Source organism: Rhea americana, unplaced genomic scaffold, assembly GCF_003343005.1.
Source record: "Rhea americana isolate MKP2758 unplaced genomic scaffold, rheAme1 scaffold_37, whole genome shotgun sequence".
NCBI classification, from domain to species: Eukaryota; Metazoa; Chordata; class Aves; order Rheiformes; family Rheidae; genus Rhea; species Rhea americana.
Genome location: NW_028186501.1, coordinates 6,337,595 through 6,354,194, shown reverse-complemented (window position 1 = coordinate 6,354,194; position 16,600 = coordinate 6,337,595). Strand labels below are relative to the sequence as shown.

The window sequence follows — 16,600 nt, the reverse complement described above, 5'->3', positions numbered from 1 at the left end:
GGCGGCGCGGCAGCAGCGGCCCGGCGCTGCTGCGGGGCCGCGGGAGCACCCGCCGCCGCCGCTTTGACGCTCCGAACCAGGAGGCACTGGGGACACGTGCAGGCGGGCGCYGGCGGCGAGGCGGCAGCCCCAGGGCTGGCCGGCCATGACTGGGATTTGGGCAAGGCGCCGGAGACCAGCGGGTAGATCATGTCAAGGCGGCGGCGGACGCGGCGCTTGCGCCGGGTCTGGCGGTTGATCTGGCCCATGGTGGCGAAATCAATAACATAGCAGAAGCCGATGGCGCTCAGGTCCACCCAGGGGTGCTGCTTYTCGTAGGCTCGCTGGATAGTGATGCCCACGTCCATGTCGTAGGGCGTCCAGGAGCCGCTGTCGTTCTCCCACTCCCACACGACGCCCTTGCCTGGCGCTGACGATGGGTCGTAGTAGCTGCGCCGCACGGGGCGGATGGTGCCTGCCGGAGCCAGGGAGGGGGACATGCAGTTCGAGCCGCTCAGCTCGCAGCCACGCACTGCCCCAGCAAGTAATTTATTCCGGCGCGTCCCCAGGCGGGGAAGGGGCCCGCGATGGCATGCGGCATCTGGCGGGCCCGGCGCCGTGGGAAAGCCGCCGCCACCGCCAGCCTCCCATTCAGCAGGGGAAGAAAAGGGACAATAGCTATTCAGGGCGCRCAGGGCCATGACCCCCTCCTGCAGCGGAGCTGCTTTCGGCCACCCGAAATACCAACGGCCCCGGCAACCCGGCAAGAGGCARAGTGAGCGCCTGGGCCCCACGTCGGTCCTCACAGCGGCGCCTGGCCAAAAGGGCCAAACGCCCRGGGACCGAGCGGGATGCAGAAATGCCACGGCAGCGTGGGTTCCGGCAGTACTGGCAGCGCGAAGCGATGCAGGATGGGACAGGACTGCGAGGGCCCGCGCAATGCAACTCCAGCTGGAGCAGGGCAGGCTTGTGCAATGCAAATCTGGACGTCCCAGCACAACGCAGCCCGGGCAGCACAGTGCAATGCACCACAGTTCCCCATCGGGCGGTGCAACGCAGCACAGCACCGAGTCGCACAACACATTGCAACGCGATACCGGGGCGGCCCCAGACCAGGCAGCGGGATGCAACACAGCACCAGGCAGCCCAGTGCAATAGGGAGCTGAGGAAGGCAGCGCAGCGCAACCCAGCCCAGGTCAGGCAGCGCGATGCAGCACGGCGGCGATGCAAACCCACAGGACCTGGCAGCACATGCAAGCTGAGAGCAAGCAGGGGAGCCGCGGCTCCCGCAGCTCGGGCAGTAGCAGCGAGCAGAGCAGCGGGCAGGGCAGGGGGGTGGGAGTGGGGGGGGGCCGGGGCTCAACTCACCCGTGTCCTGGCGGAACTGGTGCATTGACTGCAGGTCGATGATGTAGGGCGCCAGGCGGCTGTCGGCCTGGCCCAGCACCACGCTGCCGCCGGCGCGCGGCCCCGCGCGGGCCACCGCCTCGATGTGGTGGCTCACGGCGGGGCCGTAGGGCCGCCAGCGCCCGTGCTCGTTGAGCCATTCCCACACCACGGCGGCCGAGGCCAGCAGCATGGCCGCCCCCGCCTCAGGCGCCGAGCCCCCGCCGTCCGCCCAGCGGCGGCATGCTCCGCGCGCCGCGGCGCCTTTTTTTTCCTTTGCCTTTTTTTTTTTTTTTTCTTTTTCTTTTTTTTTGGGGGGTGCTGCCCGGCTTCGCGAGGCGAGCTCGCAGCGCAGGCGGCGCGATGCAAAGCCTCACCCGGGGCGAGCGGGCCTTTCCAGCGCCGGGAGGCAGCTCCCCATTGCACGGGCGGCTCGCTGCCCTCCCGACTATTGCACGCACACACAAACACACACACCCGCGCGCGCGCGCGCGCGCACCGACACGCGCGCACCGACACGCGCGCGCGCGCGCGCGCGCGCGAGGGGCGACACGGACCGCCCCGCGCGCTCCTCGCCCGCGCCCCGCCCCCCTGACGTCACCCCGCCGCTGTGGCGGAGCTGGGGGGGGTGCGGGCCACCTCGCCGTGCCGCGGGCGCCCGGCCGGGCTGAACCATTGCGGCAGGGGGTTGGGGGGAGGCCCCGCTGGGCTGAACCATTGCGGCGGCGTTGCGGCTCCGTGGGGTGACCGTCGGCCGGCGCGGAGGCTGGCGGTGGTGGGGTTGCCCGGGGAAGCCCTTCCGGCTGGAGGAGAAGCTTCCCCAGCCGAGAAAATGTTTGTGGCCTTTTGCCGCCGAAGAGGGATATGAGGCGCCAGTGGGCTGTGGGCACAGATAAGGCCAAGGGTGGGAAGCAGCTTGGGTCAGTCCCAACCACGGTGACCTCCTGCCATCCCACTACTGTCCTCCAGTTACAAGCCCCGGGTGCCAGCAGCAGTCTTTAATTTCCAGATGGTGCTCAGCCCTCGATGACAGGAGTGCACCGCAGAAGTTTAATTTGAAGCATGACATCGATTTAATTCAGGTTAAGTGGCGCCTACCTCACTATGAACCACATTAATTTAATTTCACACTTGTAGTAATGCAAGTTCAAAGAGTCCCCCAGCAGCAAGTGATCTTGTCTGTCAGGCACAAGAAATTTTTCCAAATTAGTTTACTAGCAATTTTTTTCTGGGCTTCAGCTGAAAAACAATTTAAGGAAAAGCAGACTCAGAAGTCACCACCTCTGTATTGGACTTTGGGGGCATATTGGTGGTACAGGCTTAATACTTCAAGCCTCTTGCTCAGTTGTCAGAAAATATGAGCCAGTGGGACCGCAGAGGCTTTGGTAAATGTTTGCTTATTATTTGCATCCTCTGCCTTGGCATCCTCTAGTTTGGGCAGGCTGCAAGACAGTAGGGTGCCAAACCAGGGAAAGGCACCCCAATGAGAGTCAGCCACCCCCACCTCTTCCAGCCTCTTACCACTTCCCACTCTAAAGCATCACCAGACTGGCTACCTTGGCTTTTGCTGAGAGGCAAACAAATGAAAAACTGCCCTGCACTGATGGGAACATAGGGAGGAGAGAAAAACAGGAAGGCTGCAAACCTGATCCTTGCAGCCTTACCAAAACATTGTCTCTGCAGCTCCCGACRGCCTGGAGCTTGACACTCCCCTTCCCTAGATCAGGACATGCTTTTGGAGGCCAGCATCCATCCCAGCCTGCCTGGACGCCACTGTCTCACACCACTGTGTCACCTTTTCACCACCTCCCCTTCTTTCTGGAAAGGCTTCTTTTTCACGGGGCATGCCCACATCTGCAAACCCTTCTGCTCCTTGCTGCAGCATGAACAGGAAGGGCAGTGGGAGAGCTCATGACAAGGAAACCGTGGGAAAAAATATCATTATCATGTGGAGGTCCACACCATCCAGACGTCATGTTCAGGGCCAAATATCAGGGAGCCATAGAGTAGGACGCCATGGAGTACAGCTGCAAAATGGAAAAGCTGGAGGCAAGTGGGACCCTAAGCCTCACAGCACGCTGTGGAGAACACGGGGGCTGTCTGGGACCTGGTGTTGCCCCACATAGTGGTGGTGCACCATCCACATCACTGGAGCCAGGCTGCTCCCCTGCTGCCTGCCTAAACACCTCATGCTGTCCTTTGGCATCATTTTTACCAAATTCATTGCTAAGGAAGCATCAAAATTAATGTGTCAAGACCAGCAGAAACCATGCAAAGTGCACCGGCGTTCATCTTTAAAGCTGTCGCTAAATGATGTCCAAAAACATGATGTGTAAAGGCATTATGGGTAAATACAATTGAATATCCCAGTTTCTTTTCTTCCATGTTAAATTCCTTTCTCTGTTTACATTTCCAGAGTGCAATTCCAACATGTTAATACTGCTTGAGCAACCTCAGCTTGCAGCACCACTGTCAAAAGTTTTTCTCCTTGCTAATTTGCTTTGTGCAAATTCAGTGCAAATTTGTGCAAATTCAGGGAGACCTCACAAACTGGAGGAAAGAGCCCATTTCTTCTAGTTCCCTGCAACCAGGTGCAATCTTTGATTTGAAAAAAAAAAGGGGGGGGGGAGTGGTCAAGTTAAAACTAACCAACAAAGGGAAAAAAAAAGGAGACAGATCTTGCTCAGAGGTCAGCARTGAATGGAAGGGGGCAACAGACCCAGGATGCCATGAAGGAATGGCTTGCGGGATGCAGGAGCAACATTTCAGAGCACCAGAACAGGTTGCCCAGAGAGGCTGTGGAGTCTCTTTCTGGAGATACTCAAAACTTGCCTGGATACAATCCTGTCTAACATGTTCTAGGTGACCCTGCTTGAGCAGGGAGGTTAGACTAGATGATCTCCAGAGGTCCCTTCCAACCTTACTGATTTTGTAATTCTGTGATTCATTGGGGGAGGGGACAGCTTGGGGACAGGGTTGCAGGGTAGCTGGCAGCATTTCCCCATTTGAAGAGGTTCAAATCATGTCCAGACAAGGCCCTGAGCAGATTGGACTGACCTGGAAGATATCCCAGAGGTCTCTCTCAGTTAAAAATGCTCTGGGATAATGGGTTAAACCATCCCTGGTTTTCTCCAAAATAAGCCCATTAGAATAAATGTAACATGACAGTATCTCAGGTGAGGGRCAGCAGGAATACAAAGTTACAAGACTTCTGACCACTAGTGACCAAAATTTGATTTTTCCATTTCATCAAATAAAACCTGGCATCTCCTTCAGATGAAAGGGTCACTGCCACATCCCGAATACAGCTGCTCTTACTGTTGCAAGCTAAGGATTCACAGTTTAATGTACTGAAACTGGTTCTCGTTAGCTCACAAGAGCTAAAAAGCCTGCCACTGATGAGGACGTCTATCCACCACATCCTGTCCATGTGCTGCTCGTCTTGCACATGCAAAAGCCATTGTGGAGTCTGGCTCACCTTGAGGCTATCATAGACCACTCCTCACATTATCTTCTGCACCAGAAAAAATAATCAGGAAAAGTTTAAATAACAGTTTCCAGCTGTCCAGGTTACAAGGGGAGAAAAAGTCCTTCTTTTCCTCCTGCAGGGGGGAGGGAGGGGGAGAGAGGAAGAGGTCTTCAAAGGCATGAAGCAGACAAGCAGGACTGGTTTGGCTAAGATGCCATTCGACTACATCTGAAAAAAATAAAGGCCAGCAGTTGTTATTCACAAGCGTGAGGAAGACGAAACCTGCTGATTATCCAGTTCGACCTGCAACACCCTGCAGCACAGGGGTTAGGCAGTAGTCAGCACTGAGGAAGGCACGCTCTGGGCATCGCCCGCTGCCCTGGATTCCCAGGGCACCCGCAACCCCATGCGCCCTGGTGGGGCCAGCCCGGCGCCGCTGCCCCCCCCCGCCAGCACAAAGCTCGCTTTGTGTGGGGCCAACTGACTGCGTGCCCGGCTTTGCTTCGTGCCGTCAGGCATCCACCCCAGCCAACCACCCTTGGTCGGGCTTGCTGCTCCCCAAAAGCCGGTCATACACAGCCCCATGCCTAGAGCTCCCAACCTTTGCYGGCAGCGAGCAGAACACTCGCTTTGGGATAGACACCCTGCGGTGTCTGGGTCGGGGAGCAATGCCGCTAGCCCTTCTCCTGATGCAAAGCGACAGAGCACCTCGGGCCTCGCTTTGCCCACACAGCCACGCAGAGGGAGCGCGTTCCCTTCGCTCTGCAGGCTGCATGGGGGCACAACCCGAGTGATTTACCTCCTTGGCCACCACCAGCCTCCGTGTCTCCCACTGCCTTTGCCACCTCCTTCATTGCCAGCTACATTGTCTTCTCCAAAGTGTCAGATCCGATGCCAGGGCTTACTGTGGCAAAAGGAGCCTGAGTCCAGAGCCGAGTGGGGGAAAAGCGCTGCAAAAGGGCTGCAGGCTGGGGGCTGTGATTGAGGGGGGCCCCAAGAGGCCACACAGACCCCACGGCAGATGAGAAGAGATCCCAGCCAGGAGAAACACAGTGCTTCCCTCTGCTGCAAGCATGCATGCCGCAACGCCAAGTAGCTTCACCAACACCCTGCTGTGCCTCAGTTTCCCCTTCCCAGCGCATCCCCAAGGCCAAGGAGCAATTCAGAGCCCATGAGCTCTGTGCTGGGACAGCAGGGCAAGCTCTAGCATGGCTGGAAAGAGCCCCAGGAAGGCTCAGCCCCTGCACGATCACCTCCCCCAAGAAGTCAGGCCAACCCAGCAGATAACCCAGCCCTTTTATTCTCTCCGTGGCCAGCAGCCATCACGTCCATGCAGAGGAAAAAAAAACAAAAAACAAAAAACAATATCCCAAGCAGCTGAAAAACCTCACAGCTCCCCCCGCCCCCTCCCTGTTTTGCAGACCAGGCAAGGCAAGCTGGGGCTATTTATTTCTCCATGCCATTTCCAGCCCTAAAATAACCCCTCACTGCACCAGGGAGCAGGGCTCAAACCTTCTTGTGGAAGGTCTTCCAAATCATGGCCTTCAGTTAAAAGATCCTTTTCGTTACCTTGTCTGGCATGTTAAGAAATTCACTCATTCCCCACACCCCCTAAAAAGCCCCAAAGCAGTTAGAGCAGAAATTCGACATGCAGAAAAGGTCACGTTATCGGAGCCTGGCCAARCTGTGCCAGAGCTGCAGCAGGGAGACAAAATGGACTGTGTAACATGGGCRAAACTTCCTCAAGTTTCCCCACCGGGAGAGGAGGGGCAGCTTTTTACCAGGGCAATTCCTACATCTCCTTTAAATAGGTGCCCTTTCCATCTAAAAATTAATTATTTTTCCTACTCACACTGGAACCCACATCTGCAGGAAGGCGGGTGGGAAATCCCAGCATAGGGACATTAGAGCATCTTTGGAGTTCAGCAGGCTTAACGGCGAGCGCCAGGGTATGACAGCTTCCCCAGATGTCCCATTCGGCAGCTGTGGGCACCATACCGTGCCTCCTTTCCTCCTGCGGCAGCACTAGGCTGCGGAAAACTGATTTTTGAACAAAAAGGCCGTTGTGCCATGGTCTGTGCCAGGGCAGCAATGCAGCAAGGCTTGCTCTGGTGCTGGGTCCCAGTGGATAAATTAAAGCTGCTTGCAGGCAKGGGGATTGCAACACCCCCTCCCCAGCACGCAGAGCCAAATTCATCCCCAGGGCTTGCCAAGCCGTCCCGCTGGAGGCAAGGGAAAGGGGCAGCTCTCCTCTCCCTCCAGCAGCGGGTCAGGGGGAAGGCCAGCCTGTTCCTCAGCTTGCCCAGTGGGAAAAGGGGGCCAGTCGGTGGCTGCCCCTTGCCACATGTGGCCCATCTTCTCCCTCCAAACCTGCTCTAAGACCCCATAAGGGTGGCAAAAGATTCTTGCATATCCCCCCCCAACCCCGTGCCCAGCCTCACTGGCTTTCAGCTTGGCCTGCCGGGGCTGCAGCGCCGCCAGGGCCAGGCTTGGCGAGCTGCCGCAGGTCACGGGCAGACCTCACAGCCCACTGGGCCAGCTCCCGCAGCACCCCCAGGCCCCGCAGCTTCCTCTCGAAGAGGCCGAGGTGGGGGCCAGCGGGCGGCCTGGCGCCCTCTTCGCCRGGGGGCCCGCGGCTCTCCAGCTGCAGCAGCTCCTCGAGGTGGTAGGCGAAAGCCGAGACTTGGAGCAGGACAGCTGCCAGGGCCTCGTGCAAAGCCGCGTCTGCAGGGCCCGCCTGGTCCCGCTGCTCTTCCAGCATCTCTGTCAGCAGCGCTCGGAAAGCCCGGTAGGCCGCCAGGTTGTCAAGGAGGCGCTGGCTCTCCGTCTGCTCGCCCCAGCGCTCTGCTGCCGCCGCTGGCACCCCATCCAGCGCCGCCACGTTCACTGAGGCGTCCAGGCCCTGACGCTCCACCTGGCAGGGCAAGAGGAGTCGGGGTGGGAGTGGGGACCCCCACTCAGGGCCCCTCAGGGCACCTCCATCCCTCCGGCAGTTCAGCCCTGAGCCCCGCTAGGCGGGGAGCACGCCTCCGCCGGGACCGCTGAGCTCAGCTCAGGGGAGAAGGGCAAACTCACGTAGGCGTCCAGGAGGTCAGCGACGTCCGAGCGCATCTTCCTGGCCAGGCGGATGCCACGGCTGCACAGGTCGTGGCGCCGGAGGGTGCTCGAGGGGGTCTCCGCTGCCGCCATGGCCCCCGAGCGGCTGGCCCGGCCGCTGGGATCACTCAGCACTGTCTGTGCCCCGGCCCGGAGAGGAAAATCCCTTGCTGAGCTGGTGCATTCCAGCCGAGAGAGTTCTCTGCTCACGCGTTCGCCTGCCCGGCTCTCCCCCTCTTCCGTGCCTGGGGCCTGGCACGAAGCTGCAAATTCCCGCCTCTGGGATCAACAGCGACAGATTATTTCACTAATTCCCCCGCACTTTGCCGCGCCGAACGCCTTGCCCAAAACAAGTCTCTCCTTGCGGCAGCGGCCTCCCGAGCCCAGCTTGGATCCGCTCCTCCCTTCCAGCAAAGCGACACGGTGAGATTAGCGGCTGCCTAAATCCTGCCTAGCCCCTGAAGCTTAACACAACCCCCTGGACTGCGACTGAGAGCAGGAAAGGGTTGCTGGGAAAAGGCAACTAAAGTCGGGAAGTTGCTTAACATTTCAGGTCAGGCCACAGGGTTGAGGCCTAAGCGGCCAAAGCATTTGGGTTCCTCGGTGAGAGAGCCAGGGCAGCCCCGAATTTGGAAATGCATACACAGGCCGAGCTGCTTTTAAYCCCTTAACCCAAACTGTTGTGGGCCACAGAAGGTCGCAGCCCCATCCCCTYATCCCTCCACAGGGCTCATGGGTTCAGGCCCCCGTACCGAGCCTCCCCTCCCCTCCCCAGAGCAGCCTGTCCCCAGGCCCTGCTGCAGTAGGGGCAGAAGGCCCTGGCTGCCCCGGTGAGCTGCATGTACCGAAAGAAAACAGCCTATTCCCTTTTTGGTTGGTTGGTTTTTCCTCAATACATTTATTTTAGTTATGTATTACCCAGATTAAGAGAAAACAGGAGTTGAAAAGCAAAATTTCCCTTTATTATGTTACATCAAGCCTTTGCCCAGGTGGGAGCCCCCAGCTGCTGCCCCCCAGGCCCAGCTGCTAGCCTCCCACCACCGGGCACTAGCCCCCCGCCTTGGGGCTTGGGATCCCAGCAAGGTTGCCGACCGAACAGCACCGTTGCCACCTGGTGGCTACTGCAGAAAGCGCTGCTGCACCCCAGGGAGCCCCCCGAGGGGCGGTGAGGATGCCACCCGCTCTGTGTTCCTCACCCTCCACCTCCCCTAAGTCAGGCGCGAGGCCGCAGAGGGCCCAGCACACGGGATCCACCACACAGAGCTGCAGACAGAGGCACCTGGGGGTGCAGGCAAGCTAAGGGCTACGCTGACAAGTGTCCTAACTCTGCTTCCTCTTGCCTTCCCTCCCCACAACGTAAAAAAAAAAAATAAAAAAAAATACAGGGAAAAAAATACAAAAAGGTTTATTGCAAACTACTACAATAATTTATTGAAGCAAACTGCATGCGAGTGAAGGAGAGACATTGAGAGAAGGAGCAGCAGGAGGGCTGTGTCAGTCATAGGGATTGGAAGAGGAGCAGGCAGTTACACCAGTCTCTCCTGCACTAGGGGTTAGCAGGCTGTGGTTAGAGGACAGACAGGCAACTGGTCGAGACCAGAAAAAGAAAAAAGAAAGCTATGGGGGGGGGGGGAGAAATGCATGGAGCAGCAGGGATCAGGAGGCAAAACTGCTGCTTCGCCCTATGTCCCACAAACGCAAGCAACAGCAAAGGCGTTGCTCTGCTGGGGACGGCCGCAGAACGTCGCGGCCTCCCCTGCCTCTAASCGGGTGCCAAGCATTGCGTCACCACAGGCGAGCAAGCTCTTGACCCAAAAGCGTTTTAGTGCCATCCTCAGAAAACAAAAGCCTAAGCGCTCCTTTTAGTGTTCTGTGCAAGGCTCTGTCTGCTCCACACTTCCCACCGGGTGAAGCAGCAGGGTAGGAAAGGCAGCTCCAGCAGAGCTGCCAGCAGCTGGCTCAGTGACAGCACAGCCAACCCGCAGCACAAGAGCATTTCTACTCCTGGCAGCTGGGATCCGAACTAGGAGAAACATCGCTGCGCAAAAATGGGTTGGCTGGCCCCAAGCTTCCCCGGACAGCAGTCCCATGCCACTGGGGTAAAACAGTCAGAACTGTGTTTGAACACAACATGTTGTGCTGCAGGATGCTTCTGTTTGGGAAGGGAGGGAGGGAGGRGAGGGGCTGGCTGGCCACCCAAGAGCTTCTAGTTGGAAATCACAATATTTTGGCCTCCTGCAATCCAAGAAAGAGGTTGGATCTTCCCAACTGAAGAAAGCGGTTTCAGTTTGATGCCATACCGCCACAGACCTGACACTGCATTGCCCCAAGAAACTCATGCTTGGGTGCACTGCAGCCCTCATGCTCATCTCCAAAACGGGCTCCCAGCTGGATGCATCTCCCTCACGCAAGCAAGGCACAATGCTCCTGCAGTGCAAGAGTGGGAGATGCCCATCCCCGAGTGTAAGACACCAGGGTTGCAGGCTTGTACAACGAACCGCTCCAACCAATGCCGGAGGTGTTTCCACTTGCTCTAACAAAGATTTCAATGAGAGGACAGGGGTGTGGGGAAGGGGGGGAGGGAGAAACAACCCAATAAAAGCTATCTGGTTTGAGCCACAGTTGGATTTTCAGGTAGCATGGGAGATAGAGTCAGTTTTTCACTAAAAAAAAAAAACAGCTTCCAATTAAATTCCACATTTTGCTGCCATTCTCCAAACACCAAATACCTGATTTTGCCTAGCAGCTTTGTGTTACAGACCAATTTAGCTGATCTTGTGCTTAGAGAAGATATTTCAGCTCTATTCCCAACCACATAAACCTGACCAAAAACAAACAAACAAACAAAGGTAAACAAAAACCCACCCAGGTTATTTTTCACCTCTTCCAAAAATGCTAAGAATTCAAGGCCACTGAGTCTCTACATAAAGTTTCAGGTAACAGAGCAAAAAGATACAAGCCTCAATACCAGAGACACATCATATGCTACACAAACACTTCCAAAGGCGCAGAGCTGTCCTAACTACACCAGTGGGTATTATTTGAACCACCATGTTTCATAGAAAATAGAGGTGCTTGTGCCTCTGGAGAACAGGGCTGCACAACACCCCTTGTCCATCAAACCGGAGCAGGAAGAGAAGCCAGCAGTTTCTACATTGGATAAACAAGTCTGAGACAACCATATCCAGCCTCTGCATCTGTGTCTTTGTCTAGACCCAGAAAGTGGAGGCAGAGTTGGATGAAGAGCAGGACATCCCGCACAAGTAAGCTGCTCACAGCTGCCCCAAGTCAAGAGAGCAAGTTCCTGGCTAATGATGTTCTTCCCTGCAAGCCTAGGGAGCAGGGATGAGGCAAAAGAAAAAGAAGAGGCATTTAATGCAAGGAGTTCAGTGCGACCCGCAAGGGAGCGAGGCAAGAGCCAGCTGTTCCATCACTCACCTCATCCTCCCAGTTAAAACACTGTTGCAAAGAAACTGCAAATAAGCTCTTCTCCAAGGGCTCTTGTTCTACTCTGGAAAAGCTGCAATTTCAGAACGCTTTCTTCACCTCGGTTATTCCCACTGCTGTTACAATGGCACAACTCATTCCCTACAACTCACTAGTGTAAAGGAGCCTACTGGGAAATAGCCCAAAACCTTCCTCCCTCCCCAAGAGCATAACTAAAAAATATCGACCCTTTTATCAATAAATAAGGAATCTTGTTACCACAACACAAAAATGAAACACGTTCAAAGTGCAAATTACTGTTGTCAAACTGGGATGCTCCTCCTTGCCTCTCCCACGCAGGACTCCCGTAGCCCCCAGGCCTCTCCAAGCAAACATGATCTACAAGCCAGGGCGTTCCCTAGACTTTCTGCCAGAGACGGAGCAGAGGAGTGCGGTGCAGAGAGGGACATGTGGTGTTTTACAACTCGCCCTGCTGAAGGGACCTAAAGTGCCAAGCCAAACTCCCAGCCCCAGGAGGAAGAGTGAGACTGCAAGGACCAGAGTGCAGTGATGCATAGAAGCTGGGACCACAGAGGGAGGAGGGAGCCCTAAGAAACTCGTTCAGAGCACAAATGCTTCCTAGTTTGCAAGTGGGCTGCTTCAAGGAGCCAGAAAGGCATCTGCTTTGGGGCAGAGCGAAGGATTTTGGCCGTTTCCCCTCCCTTGGAGAAATCCGTTGCTCAATCCAGCTTGCTCTGGTAATGGCAGCGTGTGCCCCTTTCTACAAAGGGGCATGGGGGGGGGGGGGAGAGAGAGAGAAAGAGAGAAAGAGGAGAGAGAGGAGAGAGAGGAGTGGCTGGGAGAAAAGAGGATGTGCTGTGATCCACGCTGGAGGGGAGCAGACCTTTCGGTTATTTACTAGTATTTAAGTTTTGTTTAACTTTTCTCTCTTTCAATAAGTTTCTCCATTTTTTTTTCCTTTTAAATATAGAGTCCAAACTGTCCCAGCACCTGCATTGCTCCCCACCCACTAGGGTCCGGTGGAGTCTGAATCTTCAATGAGCACCTCTGTGGTGGCTCCCAGGATCTCTGTGTTCATGACCAGCCCTTCCGGGTTTGTACTGCTGCCACTGCCCACAAAGAGCTTGCCGTCGGCCACGAGGCTCACACGCTCTGCCCCACTGCAGTACGTCTTCGGCATCCCGTCAGGGTTCAGCAGCAGGCAATCTGCTGGGGCAGTGCTTCCCAAGGGGTCAGGAAGAAGAGGGAGGCCCTGGCTATCGGTGGGTGGCGCAATGGCCTCAGGATTAGTGCCCAAAATGTCGGTGCTGGTGATCAGGGCACCTGCGTTGGCAGCCAGCGCTTCAGCGATAAGCACCTCTGGGTGGCTTTTGGCTTTGTGGGCCACAACGCTGTCCTTCTTCTCAAACTTCTTGCCACAAATATTGCAGGAGAACTGGTAGAAGGAGTCCGCATCATGCTTCTTCATGTGCCAGTTCAGGGAAGCCTTCTGCCGGCAGGTGAACCCACAGATCTCACACCTGGAGAAGTGAAGAAAGGAGAGGTCACAACATGGGGCATCAGCACACATCTGTGGACAGCATTAGCAAGGAGGAATGCCCAGGGAAACAGCAAGGCTCACAAAAATGGCATGTCACCACAGTGTATTTACAGAGGGTTTATTCATGCTCCTCAGATCTCTACCAAGACGTTGCCTCAAGGAGCAGGTGAAACAACTAGCAGCAGCTCAAACACTTCTACAGGCGTGTGTTTAAAGAGAGCTGGCACTCCAAGAACAGATTCCAGCCCCGTCTTCACAGCTGCTCCTGGTGCAGTCCAAGAATGGGCTTATCCATGGGTTACTCAAAGGAGGAGAGGTACTCACTGCAAGGGCTTCTCGCCTGTATGGATCATCCGGTGCACTGCCAAGTTATGAGAACTCTTGAATGCCCGGGCACAGTATTCACAGATATAATCCCTTTGATCTGAAAGGCAACATCAGTCTGAGCATTACTTGCCTGCAGATCTGCTCCCTTTCCCCCAACTCACACATCATCAGTAAAGCCACCCACAAAGCTAGAACCAGAAGCTATCCCAGAACCAGAAGTGCTAGGAGGCCAGCAGACACAGTAAAGGAAGAGGTGCCTCTCAAGACACCAGAGCAGTGATCTGGAGTTAAGAGGCAATTAAGACTCTCTTTAGAGCTAACAATCCATTCTGACCAATACTGAAGAACTAGCAAGTTAAGATAAAACTTGGCTTGTTTTATCCCTCTATAGAATCCCTAAGTGACGCTTGTCAAAAAGTTAACAAAATCCTTTATAGCCCATTCCACTCTTCACCTTAAAACACGGTAACCCAGAAGGGAATAATACCGTGCTGCAAAGCAATATCATCTGCCTTAGCTTTACCTTCCCCAGAAGGCCTGGAGGCTTTTCAATTCCCCCCCCCCCCAACTATTCACTGACCAGATGAGGAGCTTGGATTTAGGTCCCACCTCCCTGTACCTGTGTGGTGTTTGGCATGCCGCAGGAGCTGCTTCTGGAGCCGGAAAAGTCGACCACAGGAGGGATGGGGACACACATATTTCTTCTTCAGCAAGTGCTGGTACTTTATATGATGCTGAAAAAAGGAGTGGAAGAGGTTGTAAGCTCTCTCTTTACATGRCTAAGATATACTTATCACAGATGGCATCTCAGCAGGCCAGACTCCAGTCACTGACAAGACACCATCATACCACAAAGGCTTGGACCTTCAGCAATAARAGCAAAATAAAAGCCAACCAAATGTGGGCATCTAGCAATAGGGCAGATACAAAGCCATACTTGGTCACAGTTTGCTATGACTAATGATGTCTGTCAAAAAGGCAGGGTTAGAAAGGAGCATTTCTGTGTCAGAGAAAGATCAGCTGCCTGTTGAAAGGCACGTCTGCCATTTGCAAGAAGTGGAAAAGTCTCAACCAACCTGTAGATAACGTGGGTGAGCCAAGACTGTGCCACAGCCTTCCATCTCACAGCGGACATACTGTATTGGAGGCTTCTTCCTAAGAAGTCAGGAAGAGAACAGGCAAAGAGGTCAGCTGGCATGTCTGAAGCCAGAGCAGCAGGAAGATAAATGACCACCGGCAGCTCACCAGTGATGTGAGAGCAAGGGATTGCTGTTTCAATATTCCCATGTGAGCAGTGCTGACAGGGACCTCTCTGCTCCCAGMACCACTCAAGGGCTCTCACCAGAACCCTAAGAAAACCCCAGCACAGACAGAGCTCCAAGCCACTTCCCCCCAGATGCTGCCAGTCTAGGCACCAAGTGAGAAGGAAAAAAATAGCTCAGTTGAAAGAAACCGAACCATATCCTTGGAAAAGAGAGGGCAAGAAAAGCAGGAAAGTCGAGGCATGCTACTGCGTTTTCGCTCCCTTTAAATGGAGATTTCTATGATGTGCAAAAGCAATGGCTTTGAGACAGCTAATATCTCAGTGTAGGGAAGCAGGTCTTCAGAACAGAAATGAGTAGAGGGTATCACTTACCTCCTCTTAGGCAGCCTGGGGCTTTTGTCATCCTTTCTCCTCCTTCCTCTCCTGTRATAGGGTTACAGAGAAAAGCATGAAAGAGGCTTCTCTACACAGGTACCAGGCAGAGTTGAAAAACATGAGCATATTATATTGAGTAAAGTGTTGTTTACAAGAAAATATTACCAGTTTAAAGCAAAAGAAAGCACAAGTGAAAGGATGCATGTAGGAGGAGAATAAGTTTTCTTCACTATCACAATGGATTTTGAATTAGGTCTTATGTGTACAAACACAACCAACCAGACCCTAATACAATACAATATCCAGAGACTGTACCAGAGGGCCATGCTATAAGAAATACTAAAGAACTGTTCCATACTCTTAGGCTGAAAGATAACATTGCACYCAGCAGGTCAGAATTCAACAGCCATTTGGTCTGGATCAAAACATCAGAAGAATTTCTAGGGTAAAGCTCTTGAAGAGGGCAGGTTCCCTAAGGAAGGTAAGTAGCCAGGCCTTCATGCAAGCTGTTTCTGTGAGCCCTGAGCATTATACACAGAATACCACCCCCCGTGGAGCAGTGATTCTCACCTTTCTGATCCCAAGGTCACACTTTTTCCTACATGACTTTTGATGATATGCCACATACCACAAACCTCCCTGCCCCTGCTAACACAGTTAGGCTGTGGCTGCATGACCAGCTACTGGGTCTAGCATACAGCACATTTTTGAACAGCATTGGCTTAGAGAAATTAATTCAAACGCTTCTCAGTCCACCATTCACAGTTGTGCAAACAACAGTAAACAGGTACCAGACAACCACAGGCCCAACAGGCTGCAATTAAAAATTACCATCTCTCCTGCTGCAATGGAATGAGGAACAGCTATTACRAAAATGCTCAACCATGTGTCACATGCTTCATATTTTTATTTTAAACCTGGAACTGTCCAAACAGTTGGTGATCTTGTGATAAAATTCAGCTCTTTCTTGGCTGCATATCAGCACATGAGAATCTGCCCTTATAATTTACTGCTGCAGACAGTTAGCAAGCTAATGCTTCATTAACTGCAAGATCTAGAAAAAAAAAAATCAATCAAGTGTAACCTGGATGCAGATCAGAGGAAGGCAACATTTAAGACATAAATGTTTTATGTAGTTAGTTCACACAATCCTTCCCACTTCCTAATGCATTTTTCTAAACATATGATTTTGCCATCCTAGTTCAGAATTGATGGTGCCCTCTTACTTCCTCTGTTCTGTTCAGTAATACTTTGTACCCTCTGCAAAATACCATCCTGTGGCTGGGAAGAACTGGATTAAATKATCTAAAAGCTATTTTACCTCTGAATTAACTGTCAAAACAAAACCTTTTGCTCTGAGCAGAGAGACGTGTGTTTACATGTAAAATGTCACCCTCCTGAGCAGTGAGCACCTCCCGAAACAGTGAGTCTGCTTAATCACATTGCTGCACTGAGACATTTACAGCAGAGATCAAGTTTTCYAGAGTGCACTGAAGTATCATTATTGATTGTAAGGCCACAACAGTAAGAAGTTGAATAGGCACTCAAAATTCAAGTCAAGCCTTCAGAAGAGGCAGTGGGTTTTACTATGCACAAAAGTAGCATCTGATCCAAAACCAGAACATTAAGCCCCAGAACATCATTTTCACTGGGGGCAGCGGGGAGGAAAGGACACAGACATCACAACAACAACAACAACAACAACAAAAAAAAAAAA

The 16,600-nt window shown here is 53.8% G+C and overlaps 3 protein-coding genes and 1 long non-coding RNA gene across 4 annotated transcripts in view; 1 reads left to right on the top strand and 3 right to left on the bottom strand.

Moving 5' to 3' along the window:
- Positions 1–1,876, bottom strand: part of DTX4 (deltex E3 ubiquitin ligase 4) — an 8,161-nt gene extending 6,285 nt beyond the window's left edge. The window contains exons 1-2 of the mRNA XM_085312895.1: positions 1,348–1,876; positions 1–454 (exon numbers count right to left, since the gene is read on the bottom strand). Coding sequence (XP_085169021.1) covers positions 1–454; positions 1,348–1,558 — 665 coding nt within the window. The 5' untranslated portion in view covers positions 1,559–1,876. The remainder of the gene's footprint in view (positions 455–1,347) is intronic.
- Positions 1,042–3,739, top strand: LOC146591566 (uncharacterized). Its single transcript, XR_014896798.1, has 2 exons — positions 1,042–1,174; positions 3,049–3,739. It is a non-coding gene; the product is annotated as an uncharacterized LOC146591566 (long non-coding RNA).
- A 2,379-nt stretch (positions 3,740–6,118) lies between these two features.
- Positions 6,119–8,381, bottom strand: CNTF (ciliary neurotrophic factor). The gene is made up of 2 exons (XM_085312894.1): positions 7,910–8,381; positions 6,119–7,748 (listed from the first exon to the last, which is right to left on the bottom strand). The coding sequence occupies exons 1-2, from the start codon at positions 8,021–8,023 to the stop codon at positions 7,272–7,274; spliced, it is 591 nt and encodes a 196-aa protein (XP_085169020.1). The 5' UTR covers positions 8,024–8,381; the 3' UTR covers positions 6,119–7,271.
- Positions 8,382–9,318: 937 nt separating this feature from the next.
- The window catches only part of ZFP91 (ZFP91 zinc finger protein, atypical E3 ubiquitin ligase), an 11,824-nt gene continuing 4,542 nt past the window's right edge, over positions 9,319–16,600 (bottom strand). Inside the window, exons 5-9 of the mRNA XM_085312892.1 lie at positions 14,881–14,931; positions 14,321–14,399; positions 13,864–13,978; positions 13,242–13,341; positions 9,319–12,897 (exon numbers count right to left, since the gene is read on the bottom strand). Coding sequence (XP_085169018.1) covers positions 12,387–12,897; positions 13,242–13,341; positions 13,864–13,978; positions 14,321–14,399; positions 14,881–14,931 — 856 coding nt within the window. The 3' untranslated portion in view covers positions 9,319–12,386. The remainder of the gene's footprint in view (positions 12,898–13,241; positions 13,342–13,863; positions 13,979–14,320; positions 14,400–14,880; positions 14,932–16,600) is intronic.